The 21603-nt window shown below is 36.9% G+C and overlaps 1 protein-coding gene across 1 annotated transcript in view; it reads left to right on the top strand.

Annotated features, from left to right (window-relative positions):
* The window catches only part of myoz1b (myozenin 1b), a 33908-nt gene that overhangs the window by 7537 nt on the left and 4768 nt on the right, over nt 1-21603 (top strand). Inside the window, exon 2 of the mRNA XM_061931745.1 lies at nt 10084-10170. Within this exon, the coding sequence (XP_061787729.1) occupies nt 10086-10170 (85 nt within the window). The 5' untranslated portion in view covers nt 10084-10085. The remainder of the gene's footprint in view (nt 1-10083; nt 10171-21603) is intronic.

The following is a 21603-nucleotide window of genomic DNA, read 5'->3' as shown; positions in this document are numbered from 1 at the left end:
CATTTTGTATTTATTTACTTTAGCTTAAGTCTTAAGTAATATACAAACCCCGTTTCCATATGAGTTGGGAAATTGTGCTAGATGTAAATATAAACAGAATACAATGATTTGCAAATCCTTTTCAACCCATATTCAATTGAATGCACCACAAAGACAAGATATTTGATGTTCAAACTCATAAACTTTATTTTTTTTTTTGCAAATAATAATCAACTTAGAATTTCATGGCTGCAACACATTCCAAAGTAGTTGGGAAAGGGCATGTTCACCACTGTGTTACATCACCTTTCCTTTTACCAACACTCAATAAACGATTGGGAACTGAGGAAACTAATTGTTGAAACTTTGAAAGTGGAATTCTTTCCCGTTCTTGTTTTATGTAGAGCTTCAGTCGTTCAACAGTTCGGGGTCTCCGCTGTCGTATTTTACGCTTCATATTGCGCCACACATTTTTGATGGGAGACAGGTCTGGACTACAGGCGGGCCAGAAAAGCCACGCTGTTGTAACACGTGCTGAATGTGGCTTGGCATTGACTTGCTGAAATAAGCAGGGGCGTCCATGAAAAAGACGGCGCTTAGATGGCAGCATATGTTGTTCCAAAACCTGTATGTACCTTTCAGCATTAATGGTGCCTTCACAGATGTGTAAGTTACCCATGTCTTGGGCACTAATGCACCACCATACTATCACAGATGCTGGCTTTTCAACTTTGCGTCGATAACAGTCAGGATGGTTCGCTTCCCTTTTGGGGAATATTTGTCGAATATTTCCAAAAACAATTCAAAATGTGGACTCGTCAGACCACAGAACACTTTTCCACTTTGCATGAGTCCATCTTAGATGATCTCGGGCCCAGAGAAGCCGGCGGCGTTTCTGGATGTTGTTGATAAATGGCTTTCGCTTTGCATAGTAGAACTTTAACTTGCACTTACAGATGTAGCGACAAACTGTATTTAGTGACAGTGGTTTTCTGAAGTGTTCCTGAGCCCATGTGGTGATATCCTTTAGAGATTGATGTCGGTTTTTGATACAGTGCCGTCTGACGGATCGAAGGTCACGGTCATTCAATGTTGGTTTCCGGCCATGCCGCTTACGTGGAGTGATTTCTCCAGATTCTCTGAACCTTTTGATGATATTATGGACCGTAGATGTTGAAATCCCTACATTTCTTGCAATTGCACTTTGAGAAACGTTGTTCTTAAACTGTTTGACTATTTGCTCACGCAGTTGTGGACAAAGGGGTGTACCTCGCCCCATCCTTACTTGTGAAAGACTGAGCATTTTTTGGGAAGCTGTTTTTATACCCAATCATGGCACCCACCTGTTCCCAATTAGCCTGCACACCTGTGGGATGTTCCAAATAAGTGTTTGATGAGCATTCCTCAACTTTATCAGTATTTATTGCCACCTTTCCCAACTTCTTTGTCACGTGTTGCTGGCATCAAATTCTAAAGTTAATGATTATTTGCAAAAAAAAAAAAAAAGTTTATGAGTTTGAACATCAAATATGTTGTCTTTGTATTCCCTAAAGGGGAAGCGAACCATCCAGACTGTTATCGACGCAAAGTTGATAAGCCAGCATCTGTGATGGTATGGGGGTGCATTAGTGCCCAAGACATGGGTAACTTACACATCTGTGAAGGCAACATTAATGCTGAAAGGTACATACAGGTTTTGGAACAACATATGCTGCCATCTAAGCGCCGTCTTTTTCATGGACGCCCCTGCTTATTTCAGCAAGTCAATGTCAAGCCACATTCAGCACGTGTTACAACAGCGTGGCTTCGTAAAAAAAGAGTGCGGGTACTTTCCTGGCCCGCCTGCAGTCCAGACCTGTCTCCCATCAAAAATGTGTGGCGCATTATGAAGCGTAAAATACGACAGCGGAGACCCCGGACTGTTGAACGACTGAAGCTCTACATAAAACAAGAACGGGAAAAAATTCCATTTTCAAAGCTTCAACAATTAGTTTCCTCAGTTCCCAATCGTTTATTGAGTGTTGTTAAAAGAAAAGGTGATGTAACACAGTGGTGAACATGCCCTTTCCCAACTACTTTGGCACGTGTTGCAGCCATGAAATTCTAAGTTAATTATTATTTGCAAAAAAAAAAAATTTTTTTATGAGTTTAAACATCAAATATGTTGTCTTTGTAGTATATTCAACTGAATATGGCTTGAAAAGGATTTGCAAATCATTGTATTCCGTTTATATTTACATCTAACACAATTTCCCAACTCATATGGAAACGTGGTTTGTATATATATATATATATATATATATACATATACACATATATAGGTAGTAATATTTTTTTTTTTTTCAAGCAGTACAATCATTCTATTCTATATTTTCCTTAAAAAAATAAATTCAAAGTGGAATATTTTTTTTTGTTTAAATGACAGTTTTTAAGTAAAAAAACAAACAGCCGGCATAGCAGCTTTGTGTTATTAATGTCAACATTGCAACTTTTTCTCCTTATATTTCACCTTTTTGCTCTTTTATGTTTTTTTTTTAGTTGTATTTTAAAAAATGTGCGCACTTTGGACAGGGAGATGTTTCCATTAGAGCGGATGAGCGGCAATCACATGGAAATTCTTCGGGGCTCTCACAGGAAGTCACCTCCAGAGTGACTTCACCTCCACCTGTGTACTCCACACGCCTGCCAGCCTCCGTCGGGACACAAATCCCCCCACAAATATGTGTCCCTAAGGGCGCCGCGCGCCATTGTTGTGCTGGCTGTCCTTAACGTGGTTAGGAATGAGGGCCACAGCTGGCCACCAGCCGCCACCTGCCACCACGTCTTAGCGTCAACAACAACCTTACAGTATTTCTTCCTTACACCTCCTCGCCTTTTACTGGATCACATTTCACTGCCACTCACTCGCTGTCCTGCAGCTAATTCTGTCCTCCCCCCATGACACTACAAAAATGCAAGTCAACATTTAAGCAATAACAAGTCCTCATATTTAATATTTTTTAGGGATCCATCCATCATTAACACCTCTGAAGGCCCAAGCTGTTTGTTTACATGCTTTTTTTAATTTCTCTTTGCTATTTGGGCTTATTGGACCCTAATTAGAATAAAAACTAAGAATCATCTTTTGATATGATGTACTTAGTCCATAAGTACACAAACGTGTACTTCATGTTTAGTGACATGCTAATTCTTATTTTTTTCCAAATTCCATTGTATGTTGTACTCTTCTGACACCACCAGATGGCAGTATAAGTGTCCACATAAGTGGCCATAAGACCCCAATTCAGTAGTGTACACAATTTTGGAAATAAGAGCTAAAAGGTGCTGTCCACGCATGTGGCCACTAAGCCTTCAGAGCATGGGTGTCAAACTCTGGCCCGCCGTGTAATTTCACTTGGCCCTTGAGGCGATATCAAATTAACACTAAAGCTGGCCCATTCACCGCTAATTCTAATATTTGCCAACCCTCCCGGGAGTCTTCCAAACTACAGCGCCCCTCCCGGAAATCGTCACGTCTGCTTTTCATCCAGTCCAACGAGTGTCTGGCCCAGTCACATAACACGTGCGGCTTCTGCACGCACACACACCAATGAATGCGATGCATACTTCATCAACAGCGATACAGGTTACACTGAGGGTAGCCGAATAAAAAACTTTAACACTGTTAGAAATATACGCCACACTGTGAATCCACACCAAACAAGAATGACAAGCACATTTCGGGAGAACATCCGCACCGTAACACAACATAAACACAACAGAACAAATACCCAGAACCCTTTGCAGCACTAACTCTTCCGGGACGCTACAAAATACACCCCCCGCTACCACCAAACCTCCCTCCCCACACACACACACCTTGTAGCGTCCCGGAAGAGTCAGTGCTGCAAAGGGTTCTGGGTATTTGTTCTGTTGTGTTTATGTTGTGTTACGGTGCGGATGTTCTCCCGAAATGTACAAGGTGTGTGTGTGTGGGGAGGGAGGTTTGGTGGTAGCGGGGGTGTATTTTGTAGCGTCCCGGAAGAGTTAGTGCTGCAAAGGATTCTGGGTATTTGTTCTGTTGTGTTTATGTTGTGTTACGGTGCAGATGTTCTACCGAAATGTGTTTGTCATTCTTGTTTGGTGTGGATTCATAGTGTGGCGTATATTTCTAACAGGGTTAAAGTTTTTTATACTGGCACCCTCAGCGTAACCTGTAACGCTGTTGATGAAGTATGCGTTGCATTCACTCGTGTGTGCGTACAGATGCCGCACATATCTTGTGACTGGGTCTGACCAATGTTAGAATGGATGAAAAGCGGATGTGACGATAGCTCGTAGAGTACGTTAAAGGCAGTGCATTTAAGGCACGCCCCCAAGACTGTGGTCCGGGTGGACTACGAGATATTATGACTGATGAACACCTTCGTTGGATAATGAAGGTTGCCTCAGCTCAAAGCCTGAGCCCCGACATTAATGAACTAGTATCCAAGAAAAGATGGCAGGTATCTGGCTTGGGCACATCAGATGAGATCAGTGTGTTGCAAACTGAGCAGTTTAAAGTCCTGAATGGTTGTTTTATTCATTGTTATTTTATTTTCAAATTTATTAGCCTGTGGAAAAAGTTAATGTTGATATTTACCTCAGAAGGCTGCAAATAGAAAAGAGGCATTCCATTTTTATTTAAATTGTATTTGATATGCCATTTATATTTTTTAATTATTATTATTATTACATGAAACTCGATTTTGCATGTCACTATAAAGTTATATAAAGCTTGCTTGTTTAATATTCAATGCAAAACTTGTTTAGGTCCCTAATTGGGAACAATTTCTCATATTCTTTCTGTTTCTGTAATACTGCAATATTTTCTCGTAAAAATATGTGTGTGTGTGTGTGTTCTTGTATTTCTACCCTTCTTGAGACATCAACAAGGAAAAGTAGCTTCCATATGAGGAGGTGTGAACAAGTGGTGACATAAATCATGGTCCCAATACGGAAAACCCATCCATCCATCCATTTTCTACCGCTTATTCCCTTTTGGGGTGGCGGGGGGCGCTGGAGCCTATCTCAGCTACAATTGGGCGGAAGGCGGGGTACACCCTGGACAAGTCGCCACCTCATCGGAAAACCATTGCATCTAATAGAGAATGTCTCATTTGCACCCCTGGTGGTGAAATCTATCAAAATGAGGGTGGTGCCAAAAAGGAGGGATTTTTCAAATTGACTGTGTGTCGCTTTTAAAAGTGCTCCCCCTCTGGTCAACATATGAAATAACAAGTGTGTGTAAGAAATTGAAATGTGCCCCCTTTGGCCAAAATTAATGAAAAAAATAAAATAAATATGTATATAGAGACATACTGTAATAAGTTGAAGTAAATAAAAAAAAAAAAACATAAAAAAAAAAAAAATTAACTAAAAGCAGTCTTTTTCTCACAATGTGTCGACTTTTTTCTTACAAAATTGGGAACAATTTCTCATATTCTTTCTGTAATATTGCCATATTTTCTCATAAAAATATGACTTTTTTAATGTAAAATGATTACTTTTTAATGCAAAATGGTGACATTTGTCATATAAAATTCTGACTTTTATCACAATATTGCCAATTTTTTGGTCGTTCTCGTAGAAAAGTGAAATTTTTGGAGTAAAATAATGACTTTTGTCATCATTTTGCCGAGTAAAATTCAGATTATTATTATAATGTTGCCCAAATTTTTTACTTTTCTTAAAAAGTGTAACTTTTACATTTGGAATTTCAACTCTTTCTATAAAATTGCCAACATTTTAAGCATTTCTTGTAAAATTGCGACATTTATTGAGTAAAACTCCAACTTTTATCATAATATTGCACAAATGTTCAGTTTTTCTCGTATAATTTTGACTTGCGTTGAGTAAAATTACAAAATTTATTATAATACTGCCAACATTCTACGTTTTTCTTGTAAAATAGTACAGGCCAAAAGTTTGGACACGCCTTCTCCTCATTCAATGCGTGTTCTTTATTTTCATGACTATTTACACTGTACATTTTTCTTATAAAATTGGGAACAATTTCTCATATTCTTTCTGTTTCTGTAATATTGCCATATTTTCTTGTAAAAATATGACTTTTTTATGTTACATTATTACTTTTTAATGCAAAATGGTGACATTTGTCATATAAAATTCTGACTTTTATCACAATATTGCTAATTTTTTGGTCGTTCTTGCAAAATAGTGACATTTTTGGAGTTAAATTATGACTTTTGTCATAATTTTGCCGAGTAAAATTCCGATTATTATTATAATGTTGCGCAAATTTTTAACCTTTCTTATAAAAGTGTGACTTTTAAATTCAAAATTACATCTCTTTTTATAAAATTGCCAAAATTTTAAGCATTTCTAGTAAAATTGCGACTGTTATTGAGTAAAACTCCAACTTTTATCATAATATTGCACAAATGTTCTGTTTTTCTTGTAAAATCTTGAATTGCGTTGAGTAAAATTACGACCTTTATTATAATACTGCCAACATTCTACCAAAATTCTACGTTTTTCTTGTAAAATAGTACAGGCCAAAAGTTTGGACACACCTTCTCCTCATTCAATGCGTGTTCTTTATTTTCATGACTATTTACATTGTACTTTTTTCATACAGAATTGGTAACAATTTCTCATATTTTTTCTGTTTTTGTCATATTGCAATATTTTTTCGCAAAAATATGCCTTTTTTTAATGTAAAATGATTACTTTTTAATGCAAAATGGTGACATTTGTCATAAAAAATTCAGACTTTTATCACAATATTGCTCATTTTTTGGTCGTTCTCGTAAAATAGTGACATTTTTGGAGTAAAATTATGACTTTTGTCATCATTTTGCCGAGTAAAATTCAGATTATTATTATAATGTTGCCCACATTTTTAACCTTTCTTATAAAAGTGTGACTTTTAAATTTAAAATTACGACTTTTTATAAAATTGCCAAAAATGTTAGGCATTTCTTGTAAAATTGCGACATTTATTGAGTAAAACTCCAACTTTTATCATAATATTGCACAAATCTTCCTTTTTCTTGTAAAATCTTGACTTGCGTTGAGTAAAATTACGACCTTTATTATAATACTGCCAACATTCTACAATGTTCTTGTAACATAGTACAGGCCAAAAGTTTGGACACACCTTCTCCTCATTCAATGCGTGTTCTTTATTTTCATGACTGTTTATATTGTACTTTTTTCTTACAAAATTTCTCATATTTTTTCTGTTTCTGTAATATTGCAATATTTTCTCGTAAAAATATGACTTTTTTATGTAACATTATTACTTTTTAATGCAAAATGGTGACATTTGTCATATAAAATTCTGACTTTTATCACAATATTGCACAATTTTTGGTCGTTCTCGTAAAATTGTGACATTTTTGGAGTAAAATTATGACATTTGTCATCATTTTGCCGAGTAAAATTCAGATTATTATTATAAAGTTGCCCAAATTTTTAACTTTTCTTATAAAAGTGTGACTTTTACATTTGAAATTTCAACTCTTTCTATAAAATTGCCAACATTTTAAGCATTTCTTGTAAAATTGCGACATTTATTGAGTAAAACTCCAACTTTTATCATAATATTGCACAAATGTTCAGTTTTTCTCGTAAAATTTTGACTTGCGTTGAGTAAAATTACGACCTTTATTATAATACTGCCAACATTCTACGTTTTTCTTGTGAAATAGTACAGGCCAAAAGTTTGGACACGCCTTCTCCTCATTCAATGTGTGTTCTTTATTTTCATGACTATTTACATTGTACTTTTTTCTTATAAAATTGGGAACAATTTCTCATATTCTTTCTGTTTCTGTAATACTGCAATATTTTATCCTAAAATATTACTTTTTTTTAAATCTAAAATGATTACTTTTTAATGCAAATTGGTGACATTTGTCATATTAAATTCTGACTTTTACCACAATATTGCAAATTTTTTGGTCGTTCTCGTAAAATAATGACATTTTTGGAGTAAAATTATGACTTTTGTCATCATTTTGCCGAGTAAAATTCAGATTATTATTATAATGTTGCCCAAATTTTTAACTTTTCTTAAAAAGTGTAACTTTTACATTTGGAATTTCAACTCTTTCTATAAAATTGCCAAAATTTTAAGCATTTCTTGTAAAATTGCGACATTTATTGAGTAAAACTCCAACTTTTATCATAATATTGCACAAATGTTCAGTTTTTCTCGTAAAATTTTGACTTGCATTGAGTAAAATTACGTCCTTTATTATAATACTGCCAACATTCTACAATGTTCTTGTAAAATAGTACAGGCCAAAAGTTTGGACACACCTTCTCCACATTCAATGCGTGTTCTTTATTTTCATGACTGTTTATATTGTACTTTTTTCTTACAAAATTTCTCATATTTTTTCTGTTTCTGTAATATTGCAATATTTTCTCGTAAAAATATGACTTTTTTTATGTAACATTATTACTTTTTAATGCAAAATGGTGACATTTGTCATATAAAATTCTGACTTTTATCACAATATTGCACAATTTTTGGTCGTTCTCGTAAAATTGTGACATTTTTGGAGTAAAATTATGACATTTGTCATCATTTTGCCGAGTAAAATTCCGATTATTATTATAAAGTTGCCCAAATTTTTAACTTTTCTTATAAAAGTGTGACTTTTACATTTGAAATTTCAACTCTTTCTATAAAATTGCCAACATTTTAAGCATTTCTTGTAAAATTGCGACATTTATTGAGTAAAACTCCAACTTTTATCATAATATTGCACAAATGTTCAGTTTTTCTCGTAAAATTTTGACTTGCGTTGAGTAAAATTACGACCTTTATTATAATACTGCCAACATTCTACGTTTTTCTTGTGAAATAGTACAGGCCAAAAGTTTGGACACGCCTTCTCCTCATTCAATGTGTGTTCTTTATTTTCATGACTATTTACATTGTACTTTTTTCTTATAAAATTGGGAACAATTTCTCATATTCTTTCTGTTTCTGTAATACTGCAATATTTTCTCCTAAAATATTACTTTTTTTAAAATCTAAAATGATTACTTTTTAATGCAAATTGGTGACATTTGTCATATTAAATTCTGACTTTTACCACAATATTGCAAATTTTTTGGTCGTTCTCGTAAAATAGTGACATTTTTGGAGTAAAATTACGACTTTTGTCATCATTTTGCCGAGTAAAATTCCGATTATTATTATAATGTTGCCCACATTTTTAACCTTTCTTGTAAAAGTGTGACTTTTAAATTTAAAATTACGACTCTTTTAATAAAATTGCCAACATTTTCAGCATTTCTTGTAAAACTGCAACCGTTATTGAGTAAAAACTCTGACTTTTATCATAATATTGCACAAATGTTCCGTTTTTCTTGCGTTGAGTAAAATGGCGACTTTTATTATAATACTGCCAAAATTCTAAGTTTTTCTTGTGAAATTGTGACCTTTTTCTTGTGAAATTCCAACTCATTTTTCACAACAAGCTTTTTTTTATATATTTGCATAGTATGTATATATTATTAATGTAGTATATACACATCTTTATATATCTAGAAAGGGTGGTCCTAAAGAGGTAGGCATTTTTCAGAGGTCTCAAGAAGGCCAGAAATACACAAAAGTGTGTGTGTGCATAGTATGTACATATTATTAATGTTATAAATACACATCTTTATAAAACATGTTTTCAGTTATTTCACCTTTTTTTTTTTATTATGTGGAGTTATGTACTTAACAAAAAAAGGTGAAATAACTGAAAACATGTTTCATATTTTAGTTTCTTCCAAATAGCCACCCTTTGCTCGTATCACTGCTTTGCCCACTCTTGGCATTCTCTCCATGAGCTTCAAGCACACCTGTGAAGTCAAACCCCATTTCATGAAAAAATGGTTTTAAAGAAAAATAGATAAAAGCCTAAAAAAAATATTAATTAATTAATTTTGTTAATGAAATGAGAATAATGCCTTATTTTATTCAATTGGAAACAAATATTAATTGAAAAGGATGATCTATCACTGGATAAATGATTAACATAAAAGATAAGAGAGTACAGTACTAATTAGCCACACTGAGTTGTTTCCGATAAAAATCCATGTTTTCTATCCTACCAGCTATGTCGCTGACAGCTGCTGCTCCTCCGAACAAGAGGAAGAAGGCCAACAAGATCATCACAGACTTGTCCAACATCAGCCAGAATGGTAACACACACACACACACACACACACACACGCACACACACACATCTGCCTATCATTTAAAAAGGTTTCCCTTTAGGGGACCTGTTTTTTTTGTCCCCATACCGTCAGAGGTCCCCTAAAGGTGACTGTGTAAACAGAGCCATGTCCCCATTAAGTAAGCATTGCCAGAACACACACACACACACACACACACACACACACACACACACACACACACACACACACACACACACGCCTTAAGATGGTCTTGTTCAGCGTGTGTCATTGCTTAATTAGAGTCATTACCAGGTCTGTCAATCATGTCGCCCAAAGATATCAAATATGTTTCAAATGTGGACTTTGTTATAATATTACAACACAACTGTCATGTCTGTGTAATCATGTTTTATTTTAAGTCATGTTTTGTTTAGTTTCTGGCTTTTCACTCCCTTGTCTTGTTTGCATGATTACCCATTAGTTTCACCTGTTCCACGTTTGGACTCATTGTGCACTCTTGATTGTCACCATAGCAACCCATTAGTTTTCACCTGTTTCACGTCTTGAGTCACGCACCTGTTTTCGTTAATCATGTCTGTAGTATTTAAGTTCAGTGTTTTTCAGTTTGTCTTTCTGACGACCTCACCACATTTATGCTCTGTCCATGCCTGATACTTCTTTCCATGTCCATTCTCCATATGCAACTATTTTTGTCCAAGCCAAGTAAGTTTTTGTTCCATGTTTATAGTCTTTTTGGTTTCATAGTTTGTTCTCCGCCATTGTGCGTGTTTTTCGTTTGTACTTTTTGCTATAGTCTTTTGATTTCATAGTTTATTCTCCGCCGCTGTGCGCGCTTTCATTTATTCCTTTTTTTTTAATAATAATTAATAAATCATGTACCTTCATTCCGTCTCGCCCGAGCCAACTTTCCGTTGCATCCCGGAAAAGCACACACCCAAGATCAAGTCATGACAACAACTAATAGTTAATAGTTACCGTGTTACGGCTGGGTTTACGCAGCTTGCCGCGAGGTTGGTTCCCCCGGGATGCAAACGGTTCACTCTGGACAGGACTTGTAGGTAGGAACATTTTTAAACTTGCGAAAACAACAAAGCACCAAAAAACAGAACAACCCAGACGAGGGAAAAAAGTGCCGATCGCACTGGATGCTAGTTTAGTACTTAGCAAGCATTCGGGACAGGGTATTTTTTTCATACAATTTTATTTCATTTTTTTTTTCATTTTTTTTTTGTATCAAGAAAAGTGCACTTGTTATTAGTGAGAATATACTTATTTTAAGGTATTTTGAGGTTCATTGAGGTTAGCTAATTTTACTTGTTTTGGAAAGTCTTGACAAGCCGAAATTTCTTGTTCTATTGGCAGATAATTTTGCTTAGTTCAAATAAAATACCCCTCATTTTTGTATTTTTAGGGCCCGCATGGCCCATTGCAAAAGGACTCCCCCTTATGCAATGGGACATAATGACCTATTGAATTTCTAAGGTTTTATTATTATTATTCTTCCGCAACTTTGCGCTGTAATTTGACCCCCTTAACATACTTCAAAACTCACCAAATTTTACACACACATCAGTAATATACGGCAAAACTGTTTATCAAAAAACCAAACCTCAAAACTCAAAATTGCGCTCTAGCGCCCCCTAGGAAAAAAAAACTAGACTGCCTGTAACTCCCACTAGGAAGGTCGGAGAGACATGAAACAAAAACCTTTATGTAGGTGTGACTTACACCTACCTTTCATAATCGTACATCCTCGGGCAAAAATCAACAGGAAGTTGGCAATTCCCCCTTCAAGACAAAAAAGTACTAAAAACAGTAACTTTTGCCTCTTTGAGCTGTATTTTGACCCCCTTAACATGCTTCAAAACTCACCAAACTGAACACACACATCAGGACTGGCTAAAATTGTGATCTAATGAAAAAACCTAACCCCAAATCTAAAAATTGCGCTCTACCGCAATTTTTGAATAAAACGCAGAAAAAACTGCTCCTCGGAAGAAAAAAATGACATAACTGCCTGTAACTCCCACTGGGAAGGTCGGAGAGACATGAAACCTCTATGTAGGTCTCACTTAGACCTACATTTCATAAATTGACAACCCCCAGCAAAAATCAACAGGAAGTTTGCTATTCCCCCTTCAAAACAAATTTTTTGTAAAAACCGGTCACCTTCCTTCAAAACCGATCTCCTCTGAGCGCGTTTGTTGTTTCGCCTTCAAACTAACACAGGAGAGAGATTGAACCCTTGTGATTACAATGACAGAAGCGCTTTTTTTTTATAACTGCTCCGGTTTTGATTTTATGACCCTTCAAAGACCCGCTGCGCTGATGCTGCTGCGCTGCTGTTTTTTTTAAGATGGCTACTTAAAAGCAGGAAGCACCAACGTGCCCACACAATGCAGACAAGGTAGGTACACTAGACAAAAGTCTTGGGACACTTCAGACTAAAAGTAGACAAAAGTATTGGGACACTTATGACTAGCACCTGCCAAATACGCGGGCCCGACCAATGCTGCTTGCAGCTTTAATTTTTTCTTGTTTTTGAACACTGACTTTTTGCAGTGTACAACACTTAAAATCTTTAGCATATCCGTAAATGGAATTAATACATGGAATGGATTAACCAAAGAAATCAAACAAAGCACCAATATAATTCATTATAAGAAACAAAGTACAAAAAAGAACAATTATGATGAACATCTTCAACCTTTTTTTTTTTTTTTGAGATAATTATTATGTATTTAATATTTCTTTACTTACTTTGGTATATTATTTATTTATTCACTGTTCTGTTACAGAGAACAAGGAAATGGGATACAATTGCTATGATATGAAAAGGGGTAGGATTAAATAAGATCAGCTTATTGGGGACGGCATGGCGCGGTTGGGAGAGTGGCCGTGCCAGCAACCTGAGGGTTCCTGGTTCAATCCCCACCTCCTACCAACCTCGTCATGGCCGTTGTGTCCTTGAGCAAGACACTTCACCCTTGCTCCTGATGGGTTGTGGTTAGCGCCTTGCATGGCAGCTCCCGCCATCAGTGTGTGAATGTGTGTGTGAATGGGTGAATGTGGAAGTAGTGTCAAAGCGCTTTGAGTACCTTGAAGGTAGAAAAGCGCTATACAAGTACAACCCATTTATCAGTAGCGTGAAGCAAAACAAAGAAGCCAGGATGAGTGATCAACAAAGGCAGGCTTGATTACAAACAGGTGAGTGTCCCGAACAACAGAGGCAGGTAAAAATCATAAGTAACCATGGTGACTAAACTCAGGAGGTGCACAAACAGGAACTAAAGGAGTCCAAAACATGATCCGGACCATGGATCATGACATACCGTATTTTTTCGGACTATAAGGCGCACTTAAGATCCTATCATTTTCTCAAAAGTCGACAGTGCGCCTTATAACCCGGTGTGTCTAATGTACGGAATACTTTTGGTTGTGCTTACCGACCTCGAAGCTATTTTATTTGGTACGTGGTGTAATGATAAGTGTGACCAGTAGATGGCAGTCACACATAACAGATACATGTAGGCTGCAATATGACTCAAGTAGGGCTGCGACTAACGATTAATTTGATAATCGATTAATCTGTCGATTATTACTTCGATTGATAATCGGATAAAAGAGACAAACTACATTTCTATCCTTTCCAGTATTTTATTGAAATTTATTGGCACCATACTTATTTTGATTATTGTTTCTCAGCTGTTTGTACATGTTGCAGTTTATAAATAAAGGTTTATATATAAAAAAAAATAATTAAAAAAAAAAAAAAATATATATATAATAATAACAATAAATAAATTTCCTCTGCGCATGCGCATAGCATAGATCCAACGAATCGGTGACTAAATTATTCGGCGACTATTTTTATAATTGATTTTAATCGATTTAATCGATTAGTTGTTGCAGCCCTAGACTCAAGTAAACAACACTGACATGTTATATGTTCCATTGAAAATACAGAACATTACACAAGGCGCTCAAAAATCTGTCAAAAATGTTTTAGTACGACTTTGGTAAGCTATGAAGCCACACCGCTTGATGGATTGTACTGTGCTTCAACATAGGAGTATTATTATGGTGTGTGTATAAGGTAAGACATATCATCTGGCGTTTTGTTTCGCAATATTATGCAAAAGCAACTTTTCTTATCTTCTGGTACCTGCTGATCTGTATTTGGGATCTGCATAATGTCATGACTTGATCTTGGGAGTATGCTTTTCCGGGATGCAACGGAAAGTTGGCACGGGCGAGACGGGAATGAAGGTACATGATTTATTTATTAACTACAAATACAAAAAAAAAGGATCAAACAAAAGGCACGCACAGTGGCGGAGAATAAACTATGAACAATTAAACAAAACTTGCAAACTATGGCTTGAATAAAGAAAACTTACTTGGCATGGACAAAAAAGGAGCAGCCTGAACATGGACATGAAAAAATGGACATAGCATAAATGTGGTGAGGTCGTCAGGACGAACAACAGAAAATGAATGAACTTAAATACTATGGACATGATTAACAACAGGTGCGTGACTCAAAACAGGTGCGTGACATGACAGGTGAAACTAATGGGTAACTATGGTGACAAGACAAGGGAGTGAAAAGACAGAAACTAAACAAAACATGACTTAAAACAAAACATGATTACACAAACATGACACATAAGTCCTGAAAATTTGCGCGCGCCCGCCTTTGTAGTCTGTCCCGACAAAGTAGTCCAGTGTTTTTCAACCACTGTGCCGCGGCACACTAGTGTGCCGTGAGATACAGTCTGGTGTGCCGTGGGAGATGATCTAATTTCACCTATTTGAGTTAAAAATATTTTTTGCAAACCAGTAATTATAGTCTGCAATTGATGTGTTGTTTGTTATTGAGTGTCGGTGCTGTCTAGAGCTCGGCAGGGTAACCGTGTAATACTCTTCCATATCAGTAGGTGGCAGCAGGTAGCTAATTGGTTTGTAGATGACGGAAACAGCGGGAGGCAGTGTGCAGGTAAAAAGGTGTAATGCTTAAACCAAAAATAAACAAAAGGTGAGTGCCCCTAAGAAAAGGCATGGAAGCTTAGGGAAGGCTATGCAGAACCAAACTAAAACTGAACTGGCTACACAGTAAACTAAAACAGAATGCTGGATGACAGCAAAGACTTACTGTGGAGCAAAGACAATGTACATCCAAACATGACATGACAATCAACAATGTCCTCACAAAGAAGGATAAAAACTGAAATATTCTTGATTGCTAAAACAAAGTAGATGCGGGAAATATCGCTCAAAGGAAGACCTGAAACTGCTACAGGAAAATACCATAAAAAGAGAAAAAGCCACCAAAATAGGAGCGCAAGACAAGAAGTAAAACACTACACAAAACAGCAAAAAAAGTCCAAATAAGTCAGGGTGTGATGTGACAGGTGGTGACAGTACACCTACTTTGAGACAAGAGCTATAGTGATGCATGCTTGGTTATGGTTTAAAGTCATATCCAACAATTGCGACAACGACTTTTTACTGTCAACTGAGTTTTGTTTTTTTATGATTTCTGCTTGTGGTGTGCCTCCGCATTTTTTCAACGCAAAAAATGTGCATTGGTTCAAAAAAGGTTGAAAAACGCTGCCATAGTCGATAAGCTTCTTATTTTTCTCTATCTTCTTGTTATGGGACATTCATCCTCCGCTGTTGCCATTTCTAATATAAAGTAGTGTAAAGTTCTTACTTATATCTGTCAGTAAACTCGCCATGAAAGCACTAAAACATACCGGTGTAGTGAGTTTACATTATTCACCCAAAGAACTTTAGTTATTACGGTTTTTCACGGGACACATTTCGGGCGTTGTTGTTGTATCCGGATGAGAAGATGCTGCTCTGTTATTGATTGAAGTAAAGTCTGAATGTTAATAAAACAGTTAGCGCCATCTTTTGACACTTCTTCCACTCCCGTCCTTGCACGCTACACCGCTACAACAAAGATGACGGGGAGAAGACGCTGTCGAAGGTGAGCCACGTAAATAAGACCCGCCCACAAAACGGCGCATCCTGAAGCGACTGTCAGAAAGCGGCTTGAAGATGATCTGTAAAACATCATCTATGCAACATTTTGACCAAAGAACCACCATCGCATGTTATGTAGACTAGTGTTTTTCAACCTTTTTTGAGCCAAGGCACATGTTTTGCGTTGAAAAAATCCAGAGGCACACCACCAGCAGAAATCATTAAAAAACAAAATTCAGTTGACAGTAAAAAGTCGTTGCAATTGTTGGATATGACTTTAAAGCATAACCCAGCATGCATCACTATAGCTCTTGTCTCAAAGTAGGTGTACTGTCACCACCTGTCACATCACATCCTGACTTATTTTGAGTTGTTTGCTGTTTTCCTGTGTGTAGTGTTTCACTTCTTGCTTTGCGCTCTTATTTTGGTGGCTTTTTCTCTTTTTTTGGTATTTTCCTGTAGCAGTTTCATGTCTTCCTTTGAGCGATATTTCCCGCATCTACTTTGTTTTAGCAATCAAGAATATTTCAGTTGTTTTTATCATTCTTTGTGTTTACATTGTTGATTGTCATGTCATGTTGGGATGTACATTGTGGACGCCGTATTTGCTCCACAGTAAGTCTAAGTTCAGTTTTAGTTTTGTTCCGCATAGCACTTCCCTAAGCTTCAATGCCTTTTCTTAGGAGTACCCGGTACTCACCTTTTGTTTATTTTTAATTTAAGCATTAGACACCTTTTTACCTGCACACTGCCTCCCGCTGTTCCCGACATCTACAAAGCAATTAGCTACCGGCTGCCACCTACTGATATGGAAAAGTATTACACGGTTACTCTGCCGAGCTCTTGACAGCACCGACACTCAACAACAACACATCATTTGCAGACTATAATTACTGGTTTGCAAAAAATATTTTTTAACCCAAATAGGTGAAATTAGATAATCTCCCACGGCACACCAGACTGTATCTCACGGCACACTAGTGTGCCGCGGCACAGTGGTTGAAAAACACTGATGTAGACCACAAGGACGTCTTTTACTTTTAGATTTTTTTTAAATTTAAATATGACTCCTTTAATGCGCCTTATATATGACAAAAGATCAAAAATAGACCATTCATCATACTTGCCAACCCTCCCGGATTTTCCGGGAGACTCCCGAAATTCAGCGCCTCTCCCGAAAACCTCCCGGGACAAATTTTCTCCCGAAAATCTCCCGAAATTCAGGCGGACTGGAGGCCACGCCCCCCCCAGCTCCATGCGGACCTGAGTGACTGTTGACAGCCTGTTCACACGTCCGCTTTCCCACAATATAAACAGCTAATGATGGAGGGCGAGTTCTTGGTTTCTTATGTGGGTTTATTGTTAGGCAGTTTTATTAACGTCCTCCCAGCGCGGTAAAAACACACAACAACAGCAGTCAAGTTTTCGTCTACCGTAAAGCAGTTCGTCTGCCGTAAACAGCAATGTTGTGACACTTTTAAACAGGACAATACTGCCATCTACTGTACATGCATATGTGACCCACCCATAATGTGTCACATTTTTGTGTTGATTTATTTATTTTATTTTGTGGTTTGAATTCGTTTTTGGAGCTGTCATTACACATTTATCAGTATTCACATTGGTCAGTAGGGGGCAGTAGGGCGTTTCTTCCCAATTGAATGCTATCACCTGCAGACCGGAAATGTCTTGTCATTCTGATGAGCGCGACCAGTCTGTGAACAATTGAAACGTCCTGTGTGCTTTTTCCTCCTGTATAACAGGTTAGTTTTGGTGAATCAACTCACTGAATAATATCCATGTGATCTTTATAAGTTTAAGTACACATTCTGATGGTGGAGCCTAACTCTAAAGTGTTTGTGAGTTGTAGTTTGTATTTGTGAATGAATCCAGTGCACAGCTGCAGTAATCAATACAAAAAGGCGAAAGTGCGCAATGTTTATATAGGAACTTCTGATCCTAAGTCAGACTCCCAAATTAGAGCTCCCGTTTTCTTATTGATTTTATAATGTATATTTGTATAATGTGTGTGTTCTGAAATAGTGACAGAGAATAGAACAAGAATGGACAATTCAACCCTTTTTCTCAACAATGAGTAGATGAGTGTTATGTGTGTGTATATGTGTAAATAAATGAACACTGAAATTCAAGTATTCTTTTATTTATTTATATATATATATATATGTAATAAAATATATATATATATATAGCTAGAATTCACTGAAAGTCAAGTATTTCTTATATATATATATATATATCTTAACCACGCCCCCAACCACGCCCCCCGCCCCACCCCCGACCACGCCCCCACCCCCCACCTCCCGAAATCGGAGGTCTCAAGGTTGGCGAGTATGCCATTCATCGGCGGTGCGCCTTATAATCCGGTGCGCCCTATGGTCTGGAAAATGTGGTATTTGGATGGCTGTGATGCACAAAGTGGCTCGTCTGCATGCTTCAACTTCTGCGGAAGAAGTTTGGCTTAAAAGTATCATGACTTTGTGTCTTCCTATTGTTGTGCGCAGACACAATGTTTGTGTGTTTGCACTCGCTGGCTCAGCTCGGCTTATCCCGCTTATCCCTTATTTTGCTCCACTTGATGCCCACTCATCCGTCCATCATCCCTCTCTCACTGTTGGCCCTTTTGTCCCCTCCCCGTCACTCACTCACTCGACCCCTCCCACCCTCCTATTGCCCCCCCCAACCTCAGTGCGTCCAAATTCCTCCCAGTCAGCAGTCAAGCTCCAGTTTCACATTCTTGTGAATTAACACTCTAATCAATATCCCCACGGGAGAGTTCACTTTGCTCAGCAGCCTCAATTATTCTCACACACACACACACACACACACACACACACACACACACACACACACACACACACACACACACACACACACACACACACACACACACACACACACATTCTTGTATTTCTAGTCTTCTTGAGACCTCCGAAAAAAGCCTACCTCTTTAGGACCAGCCTTTCTAGATATATAAAGATGTGTATTTACAACATTAATAATATATACATACTATGCAAATATAAAAAAAGCTTGTTATGAAAAATGAGTTGGAATTTCACAAGAAAAAGGTAACAATTTCACAAGAAAAACTTAGAATTGTGGCAGTATTATAATAAAAGTCATAATTTTACTCAACGCAAGTCAACATTTTACAAGTAAAACGGAACATTTGTGCAATATTATGATAAAAGTTGGAATTTTACTCAATAACAGTCGCAATTTTACAAGAAAAGCTTAACATTTTGGCAATTTTATGAAAAAAGTTGTAATTTTCAATTTAAAAGTCACAGTTATAAGAACATTTTAACATTTTGGCAATAGCATAATATTAATCGGAATTTTACTTGGCAAAATTATGACAAAAGTCATAATTTTACTCCAAAAATGTCACTATTTTACAAGAACAACAAAAAAATTGGCAATATTGTGATAAAAGTCAGAATTTTATATGACAAATTTCACCATTTTGCATTAAAAAAAGTAATAATTTTTATATTAAAAAAAGGCATAATTTTACAAGAAAATATTGCAATATTGCAGGAACAGAAAGAATATGAGAAATTGTTCCCAATTTTATAAAAAAAAGTCAAGACATTGTGAGAAAAAGACTGCTTTTAGTTAATTTATTTTTTTTGAATGTTTTTTTATTTACTTCAAGTTATTAAAATATGTCTCTCTCTCTCTCTCTCTCTATATATATATATATATATATATATATTTAAATTTTTTCATAAATTTTGGCCAAAGGGGGTGCATTTCAATTTCTTACACACACTTGTTATTTCATATGTTGACCAGAGGGGGAGCACTTTTAAAAGCGACACACAGTCAATTTGAAAAATCCCTCCTTTTTTGGGACCACCCTAATTTTGATAGATTTCACCACCACGGGTGCAAATGACACATTCTCTATTAGATGCAATGGTTTTCCGTATTGGGACCATGATTTATGTCATCACTTGTTCACACCTCCTCATATGGAAGCTACTTTTCCATGTTGATGTCCCAAGAAGGGCAGAAATACAAGAACACACACACACACACACACACACACACACACACACACACACACACACACACACACACACACACACAGGTTTGATTTACGAGGCCCTGCTCACAGCTCTGCAGCATTGCAATGCCCCCCCCCCCCCCCCATTTTTATGGATGTACCGTGCACGAGTGAGCGAGCGCGTGATCTAGCGGTCAGGCTGTGTGTGTGTGTGTGTGTGTGTGTGTGTGTGTGTGTTTTATAGCGAGGAGGAGAAATCCATCACATCCCTTCGCCGCCAAGAGAGGAAGGATTTCCCACTGTAAACCAGACCGTGAACTCCCCGCCCCCCCCACACCCCCCTCCGTCCTCTAATTACTTTGACCTACTGACCCTTGCCGCTCCCCCGGTTTCACAAGCCGGCATCCCATAATGCCGCACAACAGGTTCCTGCCATAATTCATGGAAATGAGCACAAAGGAAGGGATTAAAAAAACAAAAACAAAAGCCGCCATCTTTAAATGCCACGATACAGTAGCCGATACCAGAAGGATACCTGTGGATTTCTAACGATACCATTGTAAAAAAAAATACCAACTGAAACTATGTTTTCTAATTATGCTATTTTATAAAAAAAAAATTGTCTTCACTTTCTAGTATTTAATATTGCAGTATCACCTAACAGTTTTTTTGTTGTTTTCTCCACTAAACTCCTTCTTTTTACCACCCATATTTACCATTTAAAAATAACATATTTTTACTACCCATATTTACCATTTGAAAATAACATATTTTTACTACCCATATTTACCATTTGAAAATAACATATTTTTACTACCCATATTTACCATTTTAAAATAACATATTTTTACTACCCATATTTACCATTTGAAAATAACATATTTTTACTACCCATATTTACCATTTGAAAATAACATATTTTTGTAACCCTTAGCACTTTGAGATCTCCCAATAAAAAAAGGCATTATCAATAAGATGTATTATTATTACAAATCAACCCTTGTGTGGTGTTCATATTGTTGTTACTCAGCCAGCATTTGTGGGTCTGATGGACCCTTTGCCTTTTGTGGCTTTTAATGCCTCACAATCAAACACTTTTATGTTAAAATACTAAACAGATGTTTACCTTATCCCCAAAAAAACATCTGCAAATGAAGTGCTTCAAGAGGCTGGTAAAGGAATACATTGTCTCCAGACTTCCCCCCACATTCGACCCACACCAGTTTGCTTATTGCCCTAACCGCATAAAATATTGTGACGGGCCACATAAAATAAAGTGGCAGGCTACATAAAATAATGTGGCGGGCCACGTAAAATAATGTGGCAGGCCACATAAAATAATGTGGTGGGCCGTTTAAAATAATGTGGCGGACCACGTAAAATAATGTGGCGGGCAAAGTAAAATAATGTGG

Source organism: Nerophis lumbriciformis, linkage group LG39 (assembly GCF_033978685.3).
Source record: "Nerophis lumbriciformis linkage group LG39, RoL_Nlum_v2.1, whole genome shotgun sequence".
Taxonomy (NCBI): Eukaryota; Metazoa; Chordata; class Actinopteri; order Syngnathiformes; family Syngnathidae; genus Nerophis; species Nerophis lumbriciformis.
The sequence above is the reverse complement of the archived record's forward strand: the minus strand, read 5'-3'. Positions and strand labels throughout refer to the sequence as shown.